At 37.9% G+C, this 26,640-nt stretch overlaps 1 protein-coding gene across 8 annotated transcripts in view; it reads left to right on the top strand.

The window, feature by feature from the left end:
* Positions 1 to 26,640, top strand: part of NSD1 (nuclear receptor binding SET domain protein 1) — a 144,129-nt gene that overhangs the window by 61,989 nt on the left and 55,500 nt on the right. For all 8 annotated transcript variants that reach the window (XM_043592795.1, XM_043593097.1, XM_043593152.1 and 5 more), the window contains 3 exons: positions 40 to 175; positions 8,620 to 8,792; positions 11,125 to 13,696. In XM_043592795.1, coding sequence (XP_043448730.1) covers positions 40 to 175; positions 8,620 to 8,792; positions 11,125 to 13,696 — 2,881 coding nt within the window. The remainder of the gene's footprint in view (positions 1 to 39; positions 176 to 8,619; positions 8,793 to 11,124; positions 13,697 to 26,640) is intronic.

The raw sequence follows: 26,640 nt of genomic DNA, 5'->3' as shown, positions 1-26,640 counted from the left end.
TTGATTCTTACTGATGACCCATGTTTTGTCTGTCTAAAGTGTCAACCCAAGAAAAAGTCTACGCCATTGAAGTATGAAGTTGGAGATCTCATCTGGGCAAAATTCAAGAGACGCCCATGGTGGCCCTGCAGGATTTGTTCTGATCCGTTGATTAACACACATTCAAAAATGAAAGGTAATACTAGTAGTTGATTATATGTTATAAAATACAGTATGGAATAAAAAATTTGTAGCTATCTTTAGTAATACTCCATTTTTACCTTTGAGTATTTTGTGGATGAATTGTTATTAATATATTTTTCCTTTTTGAATTTTTTAAAAGTTTTAGTTTATGATTTAAAAATTCAGTTATTCCACTTATAGATGCCAGGAAAATGTTAGGTTTATTACCTAAAGTTCCACATTGTCACTTTGAGAATCTACCTCAGTCTTTAGGTTTGTATCTTTGCTGTTAAGTTTTCAAGCTGAAACAATTACAATGAAGGCTTATGAATTATTTTGAATTTTAAAATCTTGATTTAGAGTATTCCCTTTAATTACTATACTTTGTTTCTTATTCGCCTTGTTTGAATATCAGATATCTTTTTTTTTTTTTTTTTAATGTTTATTCTTGAGAGAGAGGGGACACAGAATCTGAAGCAGGCTCCAGGCTCTGAGCTTTCAGCACAGAGCCCAGTGTGGCACCTCAAAATCATGAGCCGTGAGATGAAGTCAGATCCTTAACCGACTGAGCCACCCAGGCGCCCCATAAATATCAGTATCTTTAAAATAATGTAAGGTGGGGGCCAAAACTTGATCTTAAGCTGCCTTTTTTCTATTAAGATGTTCTGTGATTTAATTTTAATTTTAATATATGTGTATTTTAGTTTTTGCATAGGTCATATATTCACAATATTTAAAAAATCAACTCCCTCCTTTTCTCTGATCTGTTTCAAAAAGAGTAACCAGTTTTTAATGTTTCTTTCTATAAATCCAAGTATATATTCTCATCTTTATTCTAACACAAATGTAGCACTTTTTTTTGTTGTTGTTGTTCATGTTCTACAGCTTACTTTTTTTGCTTGTTAGAGGTTTTCCATGTTAGTGCATTGAAGACTGTCTTTTTTAATTTTTTAAATGTTTATTTTTGAGAGAGCGAGCGTGCGTGCGAGAGCTAGCGCTAGCTGGGGAGGGGCAGAGAGAGGGAGATACAGAATCTAAAAGCAGGCTCCAGACACTGAGCTGTCAACACAGAGCTCAATGCAGGGCTCAAACTCATGAACCATGAGATCACATGAACTGTGAGATCATGACATGAGCCAAAGTTGTACACTTAACTAACTGAGCCACCCAGGCGCCCCAGTTTCTCTCTCTCTTTTTTAACAGCTGCATAGTTTTCCACTTTTTGAATATGCTGTACTTTATATAACCATTTTCCTGTTGATGGACGTTTAGGTTGTTTCTGATCTTGTGTTGTAAAGCCTATACATGCATATTTACATACATATGTACATAACATAAATGTGTCTCTGCACACACAACAGTGTAAAGAATAACTTCCACATATGCATGGCTGTCTGTAGGATGATTTACCAAAAATGGGATTAATTGCAGGATTTGATTTTACATTTTGAATATTGAGGTATACCTAAAGACCTTTATAGGTTTTTTGTTTTATTCATCTGTAAATCTAAAGTCTAAATCTGAAGTCTAAAGACCTACTGTTTTTTGTTTTATTCATCTGAATTTTTAAAAGTATTTATTTTGAGAGAGAGAGAGCAGGAGAGGGGCAGAGAGAAACAAAGAATCCCAAGCAAGCTCTACACTGTCAGCGCACAGCCTGACATGGGCTCAAACTCGTGAACTGTGAGATCATGACCCCAGCTGAAATCAAGAGTTGGATCTTTAACCAATTGAGCCCCCCAGGCAGCCCAGCTCACTGTTTTTTAAATATCTTATTCTTTGTGGCTTGTTTGGACATTTAAGTACTACTAGTAGAAAATTATTTTATTCCTCCCCCTCTGCTCTTACTTGTTGTATTATTCTATGCACCCTAATTGGGTCCATGCCATTTATTCAACATTTTCTAGCTATATTGTACAGTTAGTGTGCTAGGTATTGTGATCCATTAATGGGCAAAACATCAGTCCTGCTTGCCCTTTTATATAATTAGAGTCCAGTTAAAGAGATAAGATAACAACAAATAATCAGGCAGATAATTACTTAACTGAGAAGTGTGTCCAAACTGGTGTACAATTAGTGATATAGCAGGGGTACCTAATTTGGACTTGTGCAGGATATTCAGAGGCAGTTATGTTAGTAAAGTTATCTTTGATCTGAGACTTGAGAGGATGAGTTGGCATTAACTAGGAAAAGAAGGAGATGATTGTTCCAGGCACAGAAAATAATGTGTACTCTGGCTTTGAGTGGTCTTCCACCCATAGAGTGATGGAAGGTGGCACAGTATGAAGCTGGGAAAGTTGATATGAGTCAAATCATGTAGCATCTTTTAGACTTAAATTTTTAAACTTTATTCTTAATTTTTTTTTAATGTTTATTTTTGAGAGAGAAAGAGACAGAGTGTAACCAGGGAAGGGGCAGAGAGAGGGAGATACAGAATCTGAAGCAGGCTCCAGGCTCCAAGTTGTCAGCACAGAGCCTGACGCGGGGCTCAAACTCACGAACCGGGAGATCATGACCCGAGCTGAACTCGGATGCTCAACCGACTAAGCCACTCATGCATTCCTGTACTTTATTCTTAGAACAGTGTGATCCCATTAAAGGACTATGAGCAGAAGATGATGTGATTTGATATGTGTTTTGTAAACTTTTCTCTGACTGCAGTATAGAAAATGGATTGGAAGAGGTTATAAATAAGTAAGAGCAAATTGATAAAAGGGTCATTGCAGTAATTATGGTGAGGCGAATATGGTGAATAGAGAATAAAGAACAACTTAGGAGATAAATCTATATGATTTGGTAATGGATGGGTAATGAGGAGTGAGGGAGAATAAAGTCTTGAGGTTTCTGTATCTTTGGATGGCTCCCAAGATTTTATCTTCACCAGTACAAGGCATGGATGAGATGGCTTGTGACAAAATGTGCAGTGAAAAATAGGGTGGCTTTGCGGAAGCCATTATTTGAGGCCTGTATGTAGCTACTAAGCTTGGAAGAGAGATGGAGGAAAAATCAGAGATGGAAGCGGAAATCCAGGATTATTTGGTATGTGGTACTGGTGACTAGTATGTTTTACAAAGGAAGATGTGATTGATTTGGTTGAACTTTGCCTGGAGAGCAAATAAAATGTCCATTAGGTGTAAGGGGGTTGGAGATCAGTGATGTTTTTGGCGTTATGTTGTGGCTGAAGTTAGATTAGACTGGAAATGGAGACAAAGGTAGAGAAGTGGAGATGCGACAGGTAGAAAGATATATGGGGTCCAGAAGAATTGCTAAAAGTGGGGATGATCATGTTAGTAGTGCTGATGAGAAGAGTCCTGGAGATAAAGGGTATTGACAGGAGTTGTAAGGGATCAAAGACAGGATCATAACAGGATTTGGGGAAAAGGAAGAGGTAGATGGGAGTCGTATCACAGTGAGAAATTGGCCTCGGTGGGAGGAGAGGTAGCATCCTTAACACTAGGGGAGGGCAAGGGTGCAGTGACTGGAGGTTTGGTGTAGTATACTTGAGGATTCCTGTCCAGCCTGTTTCTCGTGAGTCAAGAATGTGATCACACCAGAGAGAGCAAGTGCCATTACTGACTGGAAAATACCATGTTTTATTTTTGCACTATAAAAAGGTTAAAACTCTTAAATTCAAGACAGCTTCCTATTGACAAAATGACAAAACATGTTAAAATGGATCTGTTTAACCTTACAGCTAGTTATCTCATGATACGTCTCCCCCCCCCCCTTTTTTTTTTTTGGTAATTTTTACTTTTGTTTTCATTTCCCTATATTTATGGCCAGCTGTAGTCAGCCAAGTTCTGGAATCCTAATTATTACTCTTAGTAGTTAACGCTCCATTTTTCTTTGAACATGCTCTTTTTTTTATTTTTTATTTTTTGCTTGTCTCCTTCATAACACATCAACTGGTGGAATCACCTGTCTTGCCATTGACACTGGCTAGTAATAGGACATTTTGGATAGACTGCTGTCAAAGTTACCTGTTTCCCACCACACTGAAACTATGACCAGTATTAATGTCTGGCTGTTTTGTAGTGGTATAATTTCCCCTTCCTACCTTTTATTTTGAATATTTCAAACCTATAGACAAATTGAAGAATAGCACAATGAACACCCATATACACTTTACTTGGGCTCAACAGTTACTACTTTGTATCACTTTTTAGTTGATACCAGTGAAAAATTAAAAATTGTACTTTAGTGTTCATATTATTGTGCTCATTCATGTTTATTGTTTTCTTAGCAAAGCCAAATGTTTCAAATGGTATTAGAAAACCCCACATTTTTTTTTATAACGTTTATTTATTTTTGGGACAGAGAGAGACAGAGCATGAACGGGGGAGGGGCAGAGAGAGAGGGAGACACAGAACCAGAAACAGGCTCCAGGCTCTGAGCCGTCAGCCCAAAGCCCGACGCGGGGCTCGAACTCACGGACCACGAGATCGTGACCTGGCTGAAGTCGGACGCTTAACCGACTGCGCCACCCAGGCGCCCCAACCCACATTTTTTTTTAAAGCTTTTTTATTTATTTTGAGGGAGAGAGTGAGTGAGAGAGAGAATGAGCAGGAGAGGGGCAGAGAGATGGAGAAACAAAATCCTATGCAGGCTCTGCACTGTCAGCTTAGAGCCTGACACAGGGCTCAACTCATGAACCCATGAGATCATGACGTAAGCTGAAATCTGGAGTTGGTCGCTTAACCGACTAAGTCACCCAGGTGCCCCAGAAAACCCAAATTTTTATAAAATCACTTTTAGAAGTCATTGTTTACTTATATTATATACAGTGCATATGATTAAAAAAGTCAAGTGGTTAATTTTGTAAGCCTTGTTTAGAAAACAGTCTGCTCTTTCTATACCCTCTCTTTAAGCTTTAACTGTCAGCTGGATCTTTTGAAAGTTAATTTCTGTATCTCAAAGTTCCATCTGGATTACTTTTTACTTCTCACTATAGAAGTTGTGGATTAATCATTTTAATCCTTGCTTTGGGCCTTAACCTCTCACCAACCTCCAGCATCCTGCTATCTTACCTGTTATAATTTTGGTTAGGAATTTAGTGTTATCATGTTAACAGTATACACAGCTTAGCCATGTAATGTCCTGTGCTTACTTTGCCCTCACAACCTTTTGATTTTTCTGCAGTTGTGTGTGTGTGTGTGTGTGTGTGTGTGTGTTGGTGACGGAGAGGGTTCTTAGTCTTTTATATATTTGTTATGAATTCATAGTAAAACTCTCCTAGTTTTAATTTTTTCCACGTGATCTGATGATACATTGGTTGTCATTTTCATCATCTTTTGGAAACCTCACCTAGAGCCTTAGGCTGTTGACCCTTGAACAACAGAGATTTGAAATGTTTGGGTCCTTATGTAATCTTTTACACACAGATGTTTTTCAGTAAATATACTATAGTACTGTAAATTTATTTTGTCTTCCTTATGGATTTTCTCTCTCTTTTAATGTTTATTTATTTTGAAGGAGAGAGTGGGGGAGGGGCAGAGACAGAGGGGGAGAGAGAGAATCCTAAGCAGGCTAAGCACTGTCAGCATAGAGTTTAATGTGGGGCTCCATCCCATGAACTGTGAGATCATGACCTGAGCCAAAACCAAGAGCCGATGCTTAACTGACTGAGCCACTCAGGTGCCCGATGATCTCTACTTTTTCTTTTTTTAAAATGTTTATTCATTTTTGAGAGAGAGAGCATGAGTGGGGGAGGAGCAGAGAGAGAGAGAGAGAGAGAGACAGACAGACAGACAGACAGAATCCCAGCTGTCATTACAGAGCCCGACATGGGGCTTGAACTCACAGACCACGAGATCATGATCTGAGCCGAAGTCAAATGGTCAACTGAGCCACTCAGGGGCCCCTGATCTCTGCTTTTTTAAAAAGTGAATGTTTATGGTATTGCAATTCTCATGTTCTTTTACCATAATCTGTTTGTATATCTCTTAACCCACCAGGCCCTGAGTTTTCTTTTTTTGTCCTCTTTACAGTTCTGGCACATTATAATGTGTTGTTTGAATTTACTTGTTTATATGGGAGAATTATTTACTTGTCAATTGACTTTCTGAACTTATATATAGGTACATATATGTCTTACCAATTTTTAAAAATATTTTTTAATATTTATTTATTTTTGAAAGAGAGAGACACACAGAGCATGAGCAGGGGAGGAGCAGAGAGAGAGGGATACACAGAATCCGAAGCAGGCTCCAGGCTCTGAGCTGTCAGCACAGAGCCCATTGCAGGTCTCCAACTCATTAACTGCGAGGTTGTGACCTGAGCCAAAGTCAGATGCTTAACCGACTGAGCCACCCAGGCACCTAGTATCTTACCAGTTTTTTATTTTATTTTTTTATTTTATGTTATTTTACGTTATTTTAAAAAATGTTTATTTATTTTTGAGAGAGAGCGCATGAGTGAGCACGAGTGGGGAAAGGGCAGAGAGAGAGACAGAATCCAAAGCAGGCTCCAGGCTCTAGGCTCTGAGCTGCCAGCAGAGCCCCAAGCAGGGCTTGAACTCACAGACAACGAGATCTTAACCTGAGCCAAAGTCGGATGTTCAACTGACTAAGCCACCCAGGTGCCCCTCTTACCAGGTTTTTAAAAATGTTGTTTTAGAGAGGGAGAGAGAGAGAGAGAGAGAGCGCGCGCGCGTGCGCGTGAGAGAGCACAAGTGGGGGAGGGGCAGAGAGGGGGAAACAATCTGAAGCAGACCCCAGGCTCTGAGCTGTCAGCACAGAGCCCGATGTGGGGCTCGAACCCATGAACTCATGAATGTGGGGCTGAGCTTAACCAGCTGAGCCACCCAGGCACCCCTATATCTTACCAATTTTAATCCCCCTTTATAGGTGGTTTCTATTCAAAGGATTTAAGTAGGTAGAGACTATAAGGAGTTTAACCTTTTTCATAGAATTGTTTTTGAAATGGACTAAAAAACAAAATTTGACCATGTAATTTTTTTATTAAGCTATATTTTTATAGAAACGCAGGCACTGCAACTAAAGTTTATGAGAGCTTATAGGTACTCTTCATTCTTTGGTTATGTAGCTTTGAAATTAGCATTTATAAAAAAGTTGCCATTGAAATTTACTTGACATTTTGGCTCTTCCAGTTACTATGGAGACCTTAGTTTTGTTCTAAAGTTCAGTTTATAAATTTCCTCTCCCTTTCTTTCTTCTTTCCTTTTTCCTTTTATTCTCTTTTTGTTTTTCCTTTCTTCTTCTCTTCTCGCTCCTTCTCCCTGTTTGTTCTTTCTTTTTCCTTCCTTCCTTCCTTCCTTCCTTCCTTCCTTCCTTCCTTCCTTCCTTCCTTCCTTCCTTCTCTATTCTGAAGGAAGTAGGCTTTTCCTTATTTTTTATTGAAAGAGAGGTTTGTATTTCTTGTGTTTTAAAAAATGGTTAAGGGAATTAGTTGTGAGTTCCTGTATAAATGAATTTGTATATTAGATGATTTCCTTTTCTAAAAAGAGACAAATCATTACACCTTGTATAGTCCTGGTATATTTCTTTTGTGAGATTTTGTACTGCTATGAAAAATGCCAAAATGCTAAGTATGGATGGAAGATACATATACTAGGTAAATTTGCTTATAATCTTTTCTGAACAAGATCTGTATTTTTGTTGTTGTTAATTGTATGCTTAGAATTTTGGACAACTAAGAAACTAGAATAAACTAGAAACTAGAATAACTGGATATATTTTTATTTTTATTGCTCTTGGGCTTTTTTTTTTTTAATTTCAGTATTTTGAAGTATCAAGTTCTGCTTTCTCTGTAAAGCCAGTGTTTCACTCTGAATTTGCCTTCTCTGAAGTTATTTACTTACTGTGTCTATAAAATGGGGATTGTACTACTTATTTCTTAAAGTTGGTTGTTGTGAGGACTAAGACTCTGTGCAAAGTACCTAGTGTAAATGAGTGCCTGGTCAAGAGTACCCATTCCATAAATGTTAGCATATCATATGTGGCATAGTGTTGAAGAATTTTTTTTTCCCCTCCATTATATTTTAGCAAAGTGTTTTAAAGTTTGTTTGGTGGTTAATTCTTACTAATTATTTTATTTCTGGTGCTGAGTCTTATTAAATGCCCTTTGTATTTTCTGGTAACAAGGGTATAAGACTTTTATAGATTGTTGGTAGTGGGAACTTGGTTCCTATATTAATTTGTTCTATGATTAACAACTAATCGATCTCTCACAGGTTTGGAATATATAGTATATCAGCTGACCAAACTATTGAAGTTCTTTCAGAAACTCTTGGGCATTTTCTTGCCACATGAATTGAAATATTTAAAATTTTCCTTCTTTCTGACCTATCTTAGAGTTGATTGTCCTATAGGTTTTTAACACTTTTTCTTCTTCTTTTTTTAAAATAGAGATTTCTTTGGCAATAATTGCATGGCGCTTCTCTTGATGATTAACAGTCATCTTTTTAAAGTAATGACACTGGTTCTTATCTTTATCTAGTTTCAAACCGGAGGCCCTATCGACAGTACTACGTGGAGGCTTTTGGGGACCCTTCAGAGAGAGCCTGGGTGGCTGGAAAAGCAATCGTCATGTTTGAAGGCAGACATCAATTTGAAGAGCTACCTGTTCTTAGGAGAAGAGGAAAGCAGAAAGAAAAAGGATATAGGCATAAGGTAAAAAAAAAAAAAAAAAAAAAAAAAAAAAAAAAAGCCTCTCAAACTGTCTTTTTTGTGGTGGGCAGGGAGAAGGCAAGGAAGAAGTATTATATTTTGAAATATAAGTTCTTTCCTTTGGTAATCGGATATTTGTGAGAAAATAGCTGAAAGCAATAATTTTTGCAGGCATGAAATAGGGCTAGCCTTCCAAATATTTATACTTGATTTTTTTGAGAAAGGATTTCAGATAACTGTTACCATGTCACTTAGATGTGACAGTATAAAGTAACATGACCAGTCTTCTTTGTTCATATCTTTTGTAAGAAGAACATGGTCATTGAGATGAAATACTCTACTTCTCACTCTCTGGATTAATTATTTCTCTTTAAAATGAGAAATGTAAAGCTGCAAACATTTTTCTTTGTTGTCTTGGGTTTATTTGTTTTTGTTTAGTCACCTGGTACTCCTCAGTCCCTATCACCTATTTCATCCATCCCCCAGCTCACCTCCCTTTTGGTAATCATCAGTTTGTTCTCTATAGTTTAAAGAGTCTGTTTCTTTTTGTCTCTCTTTCTCATTTTACCCCTTTGCTCTTTTGTTTCTTAAATTCCACATGAGTGAAATCTTAGGGGATTTGTCTCTCTGACTGACTTATTTCACTTAGCGTTACACTCTAGCTCCATCCATGGTGTTGCATATGCTGTTTTTTGTTTTTTGTATGTGGTTGTTGACACTTAAGTTTGCATTTTCATAATCAGTTTTCTTTTTTTTTTAATTTTTTAATGTTTGTTTATTTTCGAGAGAGGGAGAGTGCAAGCAGTGGAGGAGCATAGAGAGAGGGAGACAGAGGAACTGAAGCGGGCACTGTGCTGACGGTAGAGAGCCCACTGTGGGGCTCGAACCCACAAGCCATGAGATCATGACCTTAGCCAAAGTCCGATGCTTAACCGACTTGAGCTACCCAGGGTCCCCCCCACCCCCCACCCCCCCACTCCCCCACTCCCCCACTCCCCGGTAATATTTTAATAAAGAGCATTGTTTTTTTTCCATTTGCTTGATGATTTGTGTTAACGTTGGCTGAATAAAATTTGGTTTATTTCTTTTACTATTCCTTTATTGTCAGTCCTAGAAGGTGAAATAGTTCACTAGGGCTTTCAGGTTTTGGAAAGTTGATTAATTCTTATCACAGTCATGAGAATTAATGAATGTGTACTTGAGTGTAAAATAAACTAGATGGTCAGCTCATTGCTTTATAAGAGGAGGCTACTTATCCAGTGACTTGAATTTTTACATGCTCAGTGAAACACCCCTTTTACAAGTATTAAAGTATAGTTAGCTGATAACTGGAACCTTGCCTAATATCTCTTGTATAAAGCCAAGGAGGTAAGTAAATGTTTGAAAAAATAGGTGTATTGCATGGAGCATCAGTGTCTCCATGTTGTGAGGAATCAAGAAAGGAACATCTGTAATACCCAAGGTTTTTTGTTGTCTCTGGGCTACATGATTAAGCCTAGGAGACTGCTTGGTTATAATTCAGATTTTATGTAACATGTGTAGAACAATCAGATACATCACCAGAAATAAAAGGGCTTAGTGATAACCAGAAGTTCAAATTTAGGGTTCCTAGGGTGGATCTGACCTCATTTCACCTTTCTTTGTTTTTCCATGTTCATCTTCTTTAGCCTTTTGCTTTTTCTTTTATACAACTGAGCAAGTGCTTGACCTTCATAAGTCAGGAAGAAAATAAATCCTTATTTTAAAGTGTGGAGGGGTAGGTAGGAAGAGTCTGATTATTCCTTGATTTAGTAATGTCATGTGCATGAGTAATGCAATCCTGGTTAATGATCCACTCTTTTATTCTTTATTTTATGGGAGAGTGGAGGGTGTATAGGATTAATCTTTCCTCTAACGATAGATCTTAATGGTAGAAGTAGTTTTGAGGAGTCCCCCCATTTGTTAGGCTTTGGGTGAGCAATGGGTGCTAACCACCTGGCTAGTACCATAAAAGTGTCTTGGTTCACCTGGGTGGCTCAGTCGCTTAAGCATCCGACTCTTGATTTGGGGTCAGATATGATCCCACTGTTAGTGGGTTTGAGCCCTGCATTGGGCTCTGCACTGGCAGCACAGACCCTGCTTGTGATTCTCTCTCTCTCCCTCTCTTTGCCCTTCCCCTGCTTGCTTTCTCTCTCGAAATACATAAATGAATATTAAAAATTTTTTTTTCAAAAAGTGCCTTGAAGAAATTATAAGGCTTGAAAAAGCTTATTTGAGAGGTCTTCACTGATAATCTCCCTGTTCCCTTTCGCATTTTTTTTGATAAGTTACAATCTTTTTCTCCTTTAAATTTAAGGTTCCTCAGAAAATTTTGAGTAAATGGGAAGCCAGTGTTGGTCTTGCTGAACAGTATGATGTTCCCAAAGGGTCGAAGAACCGAAGATGTGTCACCAGTTCAATCAAGTTGGACAGTGAGGAGGACATGCCATTTGAGGACTGTACAAATGATCCTGAATCAGAACATGACCTGTTACTTAATGGCTGCTTGAAATCTCTGGCTTTTGACTCAGAACATTCTGCAGATGAGAAGGAAAAGCCTTGTGCTAAGTCTCGAGCCAGAAAGAGTTCTGATAATCCAAAAAGGACTAGTATGAAAAAGGGCCACATACAATTTGAAGCACATAAGGAAGAACGAAGGGGAAAGATTCCAGAGAACCTTGGCCTAAACTTTATTTCTGGGGATGTATCTGATAAGCAGGCCTCTAATGAACTTTCCAGGATAGCAAACAGCCTCACAGGGTCCAGCACTGCCCCAGGAAATTTCCTGTTTTCTTCTTGTGCAAAAAACACTGCAAAGAAAGAATTTGAGACTTCAAATTGTGACTCTTTACTGGGCTTGTCTGAGGGTGCCTTGATCTCTAAACATTCTGGGGAAAAGAAAAAACTCCAAAGAGGTTTGGTGTGTAGTTCGAAAGTACAGCTCTGTTATATTGGAGCAGGTGATGAAGAAAAGCGCAGTGATTCCATTAGTATCTGTACCACTTCTGATGATGGAAGCAGTGATCTGGATCCCATAGATCATAGTTCAGAATCTGATAACAGTGTCCTTGAAATTACAGATGCTTTTGATAGAACAGAGAACATTTTATCTGTGCAGAAAAATGAAAAGGTAAAGTATACTAGGTATCCTGCCACAAACACTAAGGTAAAAGCAAAGCAGAAGTCCCTCATTACTAATTCACATACAGACCACTTAATGGATTGTACTAAGACAGGAGAGCCTGGAACTGAGACATCTCAGGTTAATCTCTCTGATCTTAAAGTGTCTACTCTTATCCGCAAACCCCAATCAGAGTTTAGAAATGATGGTTTCTCTCCAAAATTCAACACACCATCAAGCATTTCCAGTGAGAATTCCCTAATAAAAGGTGGGGCTACAAGTCAAGCTCTGTTACATTCAAAAAGCAAACAGCCCAAGATCCGAAGTATAAAGTGCAAACATAAAGAAAATCCAGTTGTAGTGGAATCTCCAGTTACAAATGAGGACTGCAGTTTGAAATGCTGCTCTTCTGATACTAAAGGCTCTCCTTTGGCCAGCATTTCCAAAAGTGGGAAAGTGGATGGGCTAAAACTACTGAGCAACATGCATGAGAAAACCAGGGATTCAAATGACATAGAAACAGCAGTGGTGAAACATGTTCTGTCAGAGTTGAAGGAACTCTCTTATAGATCCTTAAGTGAAGATGTCAGTGACTCTGGAACATCAAAGCCATCAAAACCATTACTCTTTTCTCCTGCCTCTGGTCAGAATCATATACCTATTGAACCAGACTACAAATTTAGTACATTATTAATGATGTTGAAAGATATGCATGATAGTAAGACCAAGGAGCAACGCTTAATGACTGCTCAAAACTTGGTTTCCTATCGGAGTCCTGGTCTTGGGGACTGTTCTACTAGTAGTCCTGTAGCTGCTTCTAAGGCCTTGGTTTCAGGAAGCTCCACTCACAATTCAGAAAAAAATGGAGATGGCACTCAGAACCCAGTCCGTCCTAGCCCTAGTGGGGGTGACTCTGCACTGTCTGGGGAGTTGTCTGTATCTGTCCCCAGCTTAGTGTCTGACAGAAGAGACCTCCCTGCTTCTGGTAAAAGTCGTTCAAACTGTGTTACTAGGCGCAACTGTGGGCGATCAAAACCTTCATCTAAATTGCGAGATAGTTTTTCATCCCAGATGGGAAAGAACACATTAAACCGTAAAGCCTTAAAGACAGAGCGCAAAAGAAAACTGAACCGACTTCCAGCTGTGACTCTTGAGACTGCACTGCAGGGAGACAGACCAAGTGGGGGTTCAGAGAATGGCTGCTCAAGAGGTGGACTAGAAGACCCTGGTAAAGAAGAACCCCTTCAGTTAATGGGTCATTTAACAAGTGAAGACAGTGCCCATTTTTCCAGTGTTAATTTTGATGACAAAGTCAACCAGTCTAACCCTGATAAAATTCCTGAAAAAGGCCCCTCTTTTGAAAACAGAAAAGGCCCAGAGTTGGATACTGAAGTGAACAGTGAGAATGATGAACCCAATGGTGTAAATCAAGCGGTGCCTAAAAAGCGGTGGCAGCGTTTAAACCAAAGGCGCACTAAACCTCGTAAGCGCACTAACAGATTTAGGGAGAAAGAAAACTCTGAGGGTGCCTTTGGGGTTTTGCTTCCAGCTGACCCGGTAAAGAAGGGGGATGAGTTCCCAGAGCATAGACCCCCTACTTCGACAAACATACTAGAAGATGCCCTGGCAGATCCAAATCATGCTAGCTGCTTAGATTCAGTTGGGCCACGGTTGAATGTTTGTGATAAATCCAGTGCCAGCATTGAGGAAATGGAAAAAGAGCCAGGAATTCCCAGTTTGACTCCCCAGCCTGAGCTCCCTGAACCAGGTAAGGATTCATGAGTATGATAAAGGGCTAGAGGAAGTGGTGGTAATGTTACCCTCCTGAAGGTGGTTTGTTTTGATGAAAGGAGGAAGGGTAGATTGGGAAGAAAAACTTACCATGTGAAGTGAAGGGAGGGCTTTTTGTAGAAGGTCCTGAATTTTTACGACCAGGTTTCCATATACTTTCAGAAATTATGTATTAACCAGAGCTCTTTTTTTTTTCTTTTTTTACTTTTGCTTTTAGACTAAAGAAATGTCTTTAAAAAGACATTTCCTGTCTTTTTAAATCTATGAACTTTTGGAGACTCAGTCTGGCATTTTAGGTAATTGAGAGGCTCTGAGCCTAAAATTTAAACATAGTTGTTAGTTTAGAGAAAGTGAATACATTTTATTGAATGATAGGCTTTCTTTACTACAATTTAAGGAAGGTCTACTACATATTATGTAGACAGAAGGGGACATGTGCTTTTAGGAAAAAGAAAGTATTCTGTAGTACTTACTCGAAGGCCTTAAGATGTCTTAACTTCCCTTCTGTAATGAGATTTGAGAACAACAAGAAAACTGAAGTACTAGGGTATCTTAACCTTAGCAGAAGAAAAATGGTCTTTTAAAATATTAATATGCAATATTATACACTATAGTTATTGAAGATAACACTGACTATCCTTAAACATAAAATTCTCAAAGTTGTTTTATCACAGTAGATTCTGTTTTCTGACAGTTTTATTGAGATATAATTCACATACCTTGAGATATCCCATCATTTTAAAGTTTACTTCAGGGGTTTTTAGTATATTCACAGACTTGTGCAGTTGTCAATACAATCAGTTTTGGAATATTTGTATCACCCAGAAATAAATACTGTACCCTTTATTAATTTCCTTTCATTTCTCCCCAATCTGTAGATTTGCCTGTTCTGTACATTTCTTTTTTTTTTTTAACTTTGATGCTGACTGTTATTTTTTTATTTTTATTTTTGTAATATAATTTATTGTCAAGTTAGCTAATACACAGTGTATAAATTGTCCTCTTGGTTTTGGGAGTACGTTCCTGTGATTCATCGTTTACGTACAACACCCAGTTCTCATCTCAGCAAGTGCCTTCTTCAATGCCCATCACCCATTTTCCCCTCTCCCCTGTCCCCTCATCAACCCTCAATTTGTTCTCTGTATTTAAGAGTCTCATGGGTTTGCCTCCCTCTCTGTTTGAAACTATTTTTCCCCCTTCCCTTCGTTCTTCTGTTAAGTTTCTTAAGTTCCACATATGAGTGAAAACATATGATACCTGTCTTTCTCTGACTGATTTCATTTTACGTAATACTCTCCAGTTCCATCCATGTTGTTGCAAATAGCAGGATTTCATTCTTTCTCATTGTCAAATAGTATTCCGTTGTATGTATAAACCACATCTTCTTTTTTTTTTTTTTCAACGTTTATTTATTTTTGGGACAGAGAGAGACAGAGCATGAATGGGGGAGGGGCAGAGAGAGAGAGGGAGACACAATCGGAAACAGGCTCCAGGCTCTGAGCCATCAGCCCAAAGCCCGACGCGGGGCTCGAACTCACAGACCGCGAGATCGTGACCTGGCTGAAGTCGGACGCTTAACCGACTGCGCCACCCAGGCGCCCCATAAACCACATCTTCTTTATCCATTCATCAGTTGATGGACATTTGGGCTCTTTCCATGATTTGGCTATTGTTGAAAGTGCTGGTATAAAATTGGGGTACAAGTATCCCTATGAATCAGCACTCCTGTGTCCTTTGGATAAATTCCTAGTAGTGCTGTTGCTGGGTCGTAGGGTAGTTCTATTTTTAATTTTTGAGGAAACTCCACACTGTTTTCCAGAGCAGCTGCACCAGTTTGCATTCCCACCAACAGTGCAAGAGGGTTCCCCTTTCTCTACATCCTCGCTAACATCTGTTGTTTCCTGAGTTGTTCATTTTAGCCACTCTACCAGTGTGAGGTGGTATCTCAGTGTGGTTTTGATTTGTATTTCTCTGATGGTGAGCGATGTTGAACTTCTTTTCATGTGTCTGTTAGCCATCTGGATGTCTTCTTTGGAAAAGTGTCTGTTCATGTCTTCAGCCCATTTCTTCACTGAATTACTTGTTTTTTAGGTGCTGAGTTTGATAAGTTCTTTATAGATTTTGGATGCTAACCCTTTATCTGATATGTCATTTGCAAATATCTTCTCCCATTCCGTTAGTTGCCTTTTAGTTTTCTTGATTGTTTCCTTTGCAGAAGCTTTTTGTCTTGATGAGGTCCCAGTAATTCTTTTTGCTTTTATTTCCCTTGCCATCAGAGACGTGTTGAGTAGGAAGTTCCTGTGACTGAGGTCAAAGAGGTTGTTGCCTATTTTCTCCTCCAGGGTTTTGATGGTTTCCTGTCTCACATTTAGGTCTTTCATCCATTTTAAGTTTATTTTTGTGTATGCTTTAAGAAAGTGGTCCAGTTTCATTCTTCTGCATGTTGCTGTCCAGTTCTCCCAGCACCATTTGCTAAAGAGACTGTCTTTTTTCCACTGGATACTCTTTCCTGCTTTGTCATTAGTTGGCCATACATTTGTGGGTCCAATTCTGGGTTCTCTATTCTATTCCATTGGTATATATGTGTTTGGTTTTGTGCCAATACCATACTTTCTTGATGATTACAGCTTTGTAGTAGAGGCTAAACTCCAGGATTGTGATGCCTCCTGCTTTGATTTTCTTTTTCAACATTACTTTGTCTTCTCAGGGTCTTTTGTGGTTCCATATAAATTTTAGGATTGTTTGTTCTAGCTTTGAGAAGAATGCCGGTGCAATTTTGTTTGGGATTGCATTGAATGTGTAGATTGCGTTGGGTAGTATTGAGATTTTAACAATATTTGTTCTTCCAATCCATGAACCATGGAATGTTTTTCTATTTCTTTGTGTCTTTTTCAATTTCTTTCCTAAGTTTTCTATAGTTTTCAGCATACAGATTTTTTATCTTTGGTTAGGTTTATTCCTAGGTATTTTATGGTTTTGGTGCAATTGTAAATGGGATCGGTTTCTTGATTTCTCTTTCTTTTGCTTGATTGTTGGTGTATAGAAATGCAACCAATTTCTGTACAGTGATTTTTGTATCCTGTGACTTTGCTGAGTTCATGTGTCAGTTCTAGCAGCTTTTTGGTGGAGTCTTTCGGGTTTTCCATGTAGAGTATCCTGTCATCTGCAAAAAGTGAAAGTTAGACTTCTTCTTTGCCAATTTGGATGCCCTATTTCATTTTGTTGTCTGATTGCTAAGTCTAGGACTTCCAACACTATGTTAAACAACAGTGGTGAGAGTGGACATCCTGTCGTGTTCCTGACCTCAGGGACAAAGCTCTCAGTTTCTCCCGGTTGAGGATGAGATTAGCTGTGGGCTTTTCATATATGGCTTTTATGATGTTAAGGTATGTTCCTTCTATCCTGACTTCTTGAAGGTTTTTATTAAGAAAGGATGCTGTATTTTGTCAAATGGCTTTTTCTGCATATATTGACAGGATCATATGGTTCTTATCGTTTCTTCTATTAATGTGATGTATCACATTGATTGACTTGCAAATATTGAAACAGCTCTGCAGCCCAGGAATGAATCCCACTTAATCATGGTGAATAATTCTTTTAATATACTGTTGAATTTGGTCTGCTAATATCTTGTTGAGAATTTTTGCATCCATGTTTGTCAGGGATATTGGCCTGCAATTCTCCCTTTTAGTGGGGTCTCTGCTTTGGGAATCAAGGTAATGCTAGCTCCATAGAATGACTCCAGAAGTGTTCCTTCCAGTTCTGTTTTTTGGGACAGCTTGAGAAGGATAGGTATTAACTCTGCTTTAAATGTCTGGTAGAGAGGCGCCTGGGTGGCTTAGTCAGTTAAGCGTCCGACTTTGGCTCAGGTCATGGTCTCGCAGTCTGTGAGTTCGAGCCCTGCGTTGGGCTCTGTGCTGACAGCTAAGAGCTTGGAGCCTGTTTCAGATTCTGTGTCTCCCTCTCTCTCTGACCCTCCCCCATTCATGCTCTGTCTCTCTCTGTCTCAAAAATAAATAAACGTTAAAAAATTAAAAAAAAAAAAGGTCTGGTAGAATTCCCCTGGGAAGGCATCTGGCCCAGGACTCTTATTTGTTGGGAGATTCTTGATAACTGATTGAATTTCTTCACTGGTTACTGGTCTGTTCAGAGTTTCTGTTTCTTCCTGTTTGAGTTTTGGTAGTATGTGGGTATCTAGGAAGTTGTCCATTTCTTCCAGGTTGTCCAGTTTGTTGGCATATAATTTTTCATAGTATTTTCTAATGATTGTATGTCTGTGGTGTTGGTTGTGATCTCTCCTCTTTTATTCGTGATTTTATTTATTTGGGTCATCTTTTTGAGTAGTCTGTCTAGGAGTTTATCAGTTTTGTTTATTTTTTTTCAAAAAACCAGCTCTTAGATTCATTGATCTGTTCTGTTTGTTTTTTGTGTGTGTGTGTGGTTGTTTTGTTTTTTGATTCTGTATTGTTTATTGCTGCTGTAATCTTTATTATTTCTCTCCTGCTGGCTTTGGGGTTTCTTTGTGTTCTACTTCTATTTCCTTTAGGTGTGCGATTAGGTTTTGTATTTGGGATTTTTCTTGTTTCTTGAGATAGTCCTGGATTGCAATGTATTTTCCCCTTAGGACTGCCTTTGCTGCATCCCAAAGTGTTTGGACTATTGTGTTTTCATTTTCATTTGCTTCCATATATTTTTAAATTTCTTCTTTAATTGCCTGTTTGACCCTTCATTCTTTAGTAGGATGTTCTTTAACCTCCATGCATTTGGAGGCTTTCCAAATTTTTTCTTGTGGTTGATTTCAAGTTTCATGGCATTGTGATCTGAAAATATGCATGGTATGATCTTAATTCTTTTATATTTATTGAGGGCTGCTTTGTGACCCAGTATGTGATGTATCTTGGAGAATGTTCCATGTGCACTGGAGAAGAATGTGTATTCTGATGCTTTAGGAAGAAAATACTAAATATATCTGTCAAGTCCATCTGGCCCAGTGTATCATTTAGGGCCATTGTTTCTTTACTGATTTTCTGTCTAGATGATCTGTCCATTGTTGTAAGTGGAGTATTAAAGTCCCCTGCAAGTACCACATTATTACCAATAAGATTGTTTATGTTTGTGATTGTTTTATATATTTGGGTGTTCCTGAATTTTGTGCATAGACATTTATACCTGTGTCTTGGAGAATGTTCCATGTGCACTTGAGAAGAATGTATATTCTGCTGTTTTTGGATGAAAAGTTCTGAATATATCTGTCAAGTTCATCTGATCCAGTTATCATTCAAGGCCATTGTTTCTTCTGTGCATTTCATGTCAATAGAATCATACAATATGTGGTACTTTGGTGTTTGGTTCTTTTGGTTAAAATATAGTAATGGGTTATTGTTATTGTAAAAAATACATAGATTTAACTTTTGAACAAGTGCCATATATACATTACAGTATTAAGTGTATGCACATTGTTGTACAACAGATCTCTAGAACTTTTTCATCTTTCATGTCTGAAGCTATACTCCTTGAACAGCAACTCCCCGTTTTTCCCCTTTTTTCCCCATCCCCTGGCAACCACTATTCTCTTTCTGTTTTTAGGAGTTGGATTACTTTAGATACCTCCTATAAATGGAATCATGTAGCATTTCTCTTTTTGAGATTGGATTATTTCACTTAGCATAATGTCTTCAAGATTCATTCATAATCTAGCACATGACGTGATTCCCATCTTTATTGAGGCTGAATAATAGTTCATTGTATGTACATAACATGTATTTTTTTAATCTATTCATCTATCAGTGGACATTTGAGATTGGACATTTAAGTTCTTCCATAACTTGACTGTCATGAATAAGGCTGCATTGAACATGGATGTGCAAATACTATCTCTTTGAGATCACATTTTCAATTCTTTTAAATACATGCCAGAATTGGAACGGATCATAGAATTCTATTTTTAATATTTTGAGGAAACTATACTGTTTTCCATAGTGGCTGTACCATATTATAATCCTACCAACAGTACACAGTGCACTAGTGTCCCAATTTCCTCACATCCTCAGTACTTGTTACTTATTTTTTAATGGTGGCCATCCTAACAGGGGTAAGTTGATGTCTCCTAGTTTTGATTTGCATCTCCTTGATGATTAGTGATACTGAGCATCTTTTCATATGCTTATTGGCTATTTGTATATCTTTGAAGAAATGTCTGTCCAAGTCCATTACCCATTTTTGAGTTGGGTTGTTCTTTTGTTAACTGATTTGTTTAATCTGGGTGATCACCCCTTATTTGATATATGGTTTGCAAATATTTTCTTTCATTTTGTAGGTTGTATTTCCATTGTGTTAGTTGTTTCCTTTGCTGTGCAGAAAATTGTAGAAAAAAGTTTCATGTAGTCAAATTTGTTTTTGGTTTTGTTGTCTGTGCTTTTGATGTCCTATCAAAGAAAAAATTGCTCATTTCATTTATGAATTGAATCTATTTCCTTTTCTTCTGGAGTTTCATAGTTTCAGATCTTAGATTTAGGTTTTTGATACAATTTTGAGTTAATTTTTGTATGTAGTGCATGATAAAGATCCATCTTTCTTTTTTGCATGTGAATACCCACTTTTCCCAGCACCATTTATTTATGTATTTATTTAAAAAAATTTTTTTTAAAAAAAATATTTTTTTTCAACGTTTATTTATTTTTGGGACAGAGAGAGACAGAGCATGAACAGGGGAGGGGCAGAGAGAGAGGGAGACACAGAATCGGAAACAGGCTCCAGGCTCCGAGCCATCAGCCCAGAGCCCGACGCGGGGCTCGAACTCACGGACCGCGAGATCGTGACCTGGCTGAAGTCGGCCGCTTAACCGACTGCGCCACCCAGGCGCCCCTAAAAAAATTTTTTTTTTTAACGTTTATGTACTTTTGAGACAGAGAGAGACAGAGCATGAATGGGGGAGGTCAGAGAGAGAGAGGGAGACACAGAATCTGAAACAGGTTCCAGGCTCTGAGCTGTCAGCACAGAGCCCTACGCGGGGCTCGAACTCACGAACCGTGAGATCATGACTTGAGCCGCAGTCGGACGCTTAACTGACTGAGCCACCCAGGCGCCCCTCCCAGCACCATTTATTGATGAGACTATCCTTTCCTTGTTGTGTAGTCTTAATATACTGGCCAAAAAGAATTTGACCTTACACCTAAGGGTTTATTTCTGTGCTCTCCTTTCTGTTCCAGTCATCTATATGTCTGTCTTTATAGGAACATCATATCGTAATATAGCTTTGTAATATATTTAGAAAACAGGATGTGTTTGTTCTTTTCCATAATTGTTGGCTATTATGGGGTCCTTTAAGATTCCATGTGCATTTTCGGATTTTATTTTCTGCTTTTGCAAAAAATGCCTTTGGGGTTTTGGTAGCAATTGCAGTTAGTCTGAAGATCACTCTTGGGTAGTATGAACATTTTGACAATATTAAATCTCCCAGTTCATGAATGTGGGAATCTTTCCATTTGTCTTTAATTTCAGCAGTGTTTGTAATCATCTGTGCATACGTTTTTCATGTCCTTGGTTAAATTTATTCATAAATATTTTATTCTATTTCATGCTATTGTAAATGGGATTGATTTCTTAATTTGCTTTTTGAATTGTTCATTATTAGTGTTTAGAAATGCAACTGATTTTAAAAGTTGATTTTTGTATACTGCACCTTTATGCAATTGTTTATTCTTAACTGGTAATTTTTTTTATTTTTTGGTGGAATCTTTAGTATTCATGTAAGATCATGTCACCTGTGAACAGAGACCATTTTACTGTTTTCTTACCAATTTGGATGTCTTTTATTTCTAATTCTTGCCTAGTTGCTCTTGTTTAGACTTCAGTATTGTGTTAAGTAGAAGTGGCAAGAGTGGTCATCCTAGCCTTGTTCCTGCTCTTAGAGAAAAAGCTTTCAGTTTCTATGATAGAATATCATGTTATGGTATTTTCATATATGAAATATATGCTATTTTCTCTCTCTCTCACACACACACACAGCCCCCACACGGATTTACATATGTGACTACCTAGTTTGTTGAATGTTTTTCTAAGGAACAAGTATTGGGAGGAGTGTCCGACTCGCTCAAGGTCATGAGTTCAAGCCCCATGTTCGGCCTAGAGCTTACTTTAAAAAAAAAAAAGAAGAAAAGGTAGCCCTTTCTGCATCAGTTGAGATGGTCATGTGATTTTCATTTTGTTAATGTCTTTATTACTTTTTTTAAAAATATGTTGAACCATCCTTCTATCCCAGGGGTGAATCCCACTTGGTCATGGTGTGTAATCCTTTCAGTGTGCTCTGTTGAATTCAGTTTGCTAATGTTTGTGAGAATTTTTGCAGCAATGTTCATAAGGAATATTGGTTAAATTTTTCTTTTTTTAATTTCTAAGTATATTTGTCTGGCTTTGGCATTAGAGTAATGCTCACTTCATAAAATGAATTTGGAAATATTCTCTCCTCAGTGTTTTGGAAGAGTTTGAGAAATTTTGGCATTAATTCTTTTTTATTTTTATTTTTATTTTTATTTTTATTTTTAGTTATTTGAAGAGAGAGCAAGGGACAGGCAGAGAGAAGGGGAGTGGATGGAGGATCCAAAGTGACCACTGTGCTGACAGCAGAGAGCCCAGTGCAGGGCTCAAACCCATGAACTGCAATATCATGACCTGACCCAAAGTTGGATGCTTAACTGATCCACTCAGGCACCCTGGCGTTAATTCTTTTTTTTTAATTTCTTTTTTTTAAATGTTTATGCTTTGAGAGGGAGAGACAGAGTACGAATGGGGGAGGAGCAGAAAGAGAGGGAGACAAAGAATCTGATGTAGGTTCCAGGCTCTGAGCTGTCAGCACAGAGACTGACTGGGGCTGGAACTCAAGAACTGCAAGATCCTGACCTGAGCCAAAGTCAGACACTCAACCCACTGAGCCACCCAGGCGTGCCCTCCCTCAACGTAGTTTTTAAATTATAGTTATTTTTTATGGTCATTTGTGTTTTATTTATTTTTAAATGTTTATTTTTGAGAGAGAGCATGAGCTGGGAATGAGCAGAGAGAGAGGGGATCTGAAGCAGCCACTGTGCTGATAGCAGAGAGTCCAATGTGGGGCTTGAACTCATAAACCGTTAGATCATGATCTGAGCTGGAATCAGATTCTTACCCAACTGAGCCACCCAGACTCCCTGATATATATATATATATATATATATATATCTGTTTTGTTTTTACCATGTCAGTACCACAAAGTCTTAACTTGCCCTATTTTTGTAGTAATTATTGTAGTTTTGAAATTGGAAAGTGTGTCCTCCAACTTTGTCAATTTTCAGGATTGTTTGACTTTTCTGGATCTTGTGCATTTCCATTGTAATTCTCAGACCAGCGTGTTAATTTCTGCAAAAAAGCCAGCCAGGATTTTGATAAGAATTGTGCTGGATTTGTAGATTAGTTTCGGCAGTGTTGCCATTGTTAAGTTTTCTAAACTATGAACCACAATAAATAAAGTTTTTTTATTTATGGGACAGAGAGATTAGATTAGATTAGATTAGATTTCTGTGTCTAATTCTTGTGGTTCTTTTGTTTAATTTATTCTTAAATATTTTATTGTTTTTTTAATTTTATTTTTTGATGCTCTTACAAATGAGATATGAAAATGATCATTCTTGGGTTGTTCATTACAAGTATACAGAAATACATTTGATTTTTGTATATTGATTTTGCATGTTGCAACCTTGCTGAACTCATTTTTTAGTTCTAATTTATTTTATTTTGAATTCCTTAGGATTTTCTACGCACATGATCATGTCATCAACTAATATACTTTTACTTCATCCTTTCTCATCTGGTTATTTATTTATTTATGTATTTATGTATGTATGTATGTATGTATGTATGTATTTATTTATTTTCCTCTTGACTAATTGCCCTAGCTAGAGCCTCTAGTGCAGTGTTAAGCATAAGTGGAGTGAACAGGCACTCTTGTCTAGTTCCTGATCTTAGGGCAAAGATACCCAATTTTTCACTATTAACTATGATGTTAGCTATGACTTTGATAGATGACCTTTCAAGTTGAGAAAGTTGCCTTTTATTCCTGGTTTGTTAGGTGGTTTTTCTGTGTCTGTTAGGATGATCATTCCTTTTTATGCCCTTTATTCTGTTAAACATGATGTACTAATTGCTTGACTTTTTTTTTAATAATTTATTTTTCATAATTTACATCAATTGCTTGATTTTCTTATGGGAGCTACAAATCCACAGGAGCACCAGTCACAGCTTCTCAAGGACTTATTTTCCCTCCTGCTCCCCTTCTACTTCTTGCCAAGGTACCTTTCCTTGTGGTCTCCTGGAGGCTGGGACATGGTGTTCTTTTGCTTTACTGTAACTCTGAGGATAGAGTTATTTGGGGCCCTAGTTTATTCTCTCTCAAACTTCTGCCTCGTATGCTTTAGCTGGATCTCAAAGTCTTCAGGACCTAATCCATTTCATTGCTTTATTTCTCTAGTTATTACTTGTAATTTTTGGTTTGTAGCTCATTACAATCTTGTCAGTGCTTTGCTGCTTTTAAAGTAGTTTTAAAAACATTTTGTAGCATTTTTATTTGTTTTCAACAGGAGGTTGGGCTCAGTAACTTTATTATTATGAAGGAATGTGTGGACTTTTGCCTTTTTCCCCCCCTTCCTTTATCTCTTTTGCCTCTGAGGTTTCCGAACTAGGAAAGTAGGTGTATGACAAGGGTTAATAATATGTAGTGAGGAGTGATGTTGCTCTTAGTACTTACTGTAATGTAGTTCTTTAGGAAAAGAACTGTAATTCAGTTTTGTTTTTTTTTTTTAGTTTATTTATTTTGAGAAAGAGAGCACGAGGTACAATTTATACACCATAAGGTTCATACGTTTTAAGTGCATAAGTAAGTGATTTTTAGTAAATTTATTGAGTTGTGCAACCATCCCCATAAATCAGTTTTAGAACATTTGTTCTACCCAGTGAGAGTCCTCCATCCCATTTATAGCTAGTTCATTTGTACTCCTAGCCCCAGCAACCACTGATTGTACCCCCAAACCCCCACCATTTGCCTCTTCTGGACGTTTCATATTAATGGAATCATATAGTATGTGATCTTTTGTGTTTTGCTCTTTTCATTTAGCATAATATTTTTTGGTTATCCATATTGTAGCATATATCAATATTTTGTTTGTTTAAAGTTTATTTATTTTTGAGAGACAGAGCACAAGCAGGGGCAGAGAGAAGGAGACACAGAATCAGAAGCAGGCTGCAGGCTCCAAGCTTTCAGCACAGAGCCTGATGCAGGGCTTGAATTCATGAACCACGAGACCGTGACTTGAGCCAAATTTGGACGCTTAACCAACTGAGCCACTCAGGCACCCCTCAATATTTTGGTTTTTATTGCTGAATAGTATTCCAGGGTATAGGTACACCACATTTTATTTATCCACATTTTATTTGTCTTTTCTTCAGTTTGTGAAAATTTGGGGTTGATTTAACTTTATGGATATTTCATTATTTTAGCTGGTATATATACACTCTGTATCAAAAAAGACATTGCTAGGCTTGTCCTGTATGAGCAGTGTGTCTCCATTCTTTACAGCAGGTCCTGGCTCTGTGCTAGGAATTGATATGTAGTTGCCAAGAAACTTAATTATGATCATACTTTGGCTCCTCAGTTTCATATTTGCTCTGTGCCATGTATTGAGATTTGCATGATTTATTCCTCTCTCCATTAGCTTTTGTAATTTTCTGCCTTTTAATATTTACCTTTAGTATCCAGAAGGTCATATTCCTCTTTTACTCTTGATATTCTTTATGTTGGTTTGGCAAGTCATTTCCTTTTGGCCATTTGTAGAAGAGTTGGATATGGTGAGTTATTTCTCCAGGTGCTTTCAGCTCAACTGTGGTTTTGTGGGATGAGCAATCTAGGTGAGAACATAAGTGGGAGTAGGGGGTTGTGGTGGCAGGTGTAGTTGAGGAGGACAAGAAGCAAGCTCAGGAACAGAAGTTCAGGAAGCATCTTAGGTTTTAAGTCATTCAGTTGTGTTCAGGCTGTTTTTATTTACAGGGTGTTAACTCTATTGTACATTTAAGGGGAGGAGGGATTGGTAATCCTTTCCTTAAAAGGACAGATAGTAAATATTTTAAGCTTGCAAGCCATACTGTCTTGTCACTCTCAACTCTCTAGCACAAAAGCAGTCATAAGTCATTAGTAAATACATGAGCATGGCTGTATTCCAATAAGACATTATTTATAAAAATAGTCCCATTGGTACTGTGCCAAACCCTAAACCTTTAAAGGATTGTTTTATATAACTTGGTGAAGAGCAATGCATGCACTTGTGCAGGAACCTCTAATAGGTATGTCAGATACAGTGTTCGTCTTAATTTCTAGGTCTTTTGTGTTTTTGCTGATTTTCTTGTGGATCTCAAGGAAATGGAGAGGTAAAGGACTAAAGCTTAATCTGAGAAGTTACTCTCTGAGAGAAGTGAACCCAAAGGTAGAATGGGGGACAGAGGCTTCAGGAGGAAAAGGAAGAAGGATTAGCCCATGCAGCCTTTTAAGACAACAAAGGAGAGAACACAACCTCTGTAGGACTGAGATTTAATTAGTGTGGGGAAGTAGTGATAGATGGGGGCAGGGAGACTAGTTGAGTAATATGATGATGTGACAACATAGGGATAGGTTTTAGTAAAAAGTACCCAATGGTTTTGGAGTGTGGACAGATTTTGGTTCGAATCATTGCCTTGCCACTTAAATAATGGACTAACTTGAATGGGCTTAGGCAAGACACTTTCTTCTTCAAGCCTCAGTTGCATTTTTTATAAAATGGGGATGTTATCACCTATCTTGTAGATTGAAGATTAGAAATTCATGAATATGACATGGCTGAACTGTGACTTGGGCATAGTAAATCC

Source organism: Prionailurus bengalensis, chromosome A1 (genome assembly GCF_016509475.1).
Source record: "Prionailurus bengalensis isolate Pbe53 chromosome A1, Fcat_Pben_1.1_paternal_pri, whole genome shotgun sequence".
Taxonomy (NCBI): domain Eukaryota; kingdom Metazoa; phylum Chordata; class Mammalia; order Carnivora; family Felidae; genus Prionailurus; species Prionailurus bengalensis.
This window is presented reverse-complemented; position numbering and strand designations above follow the sequence as displayed.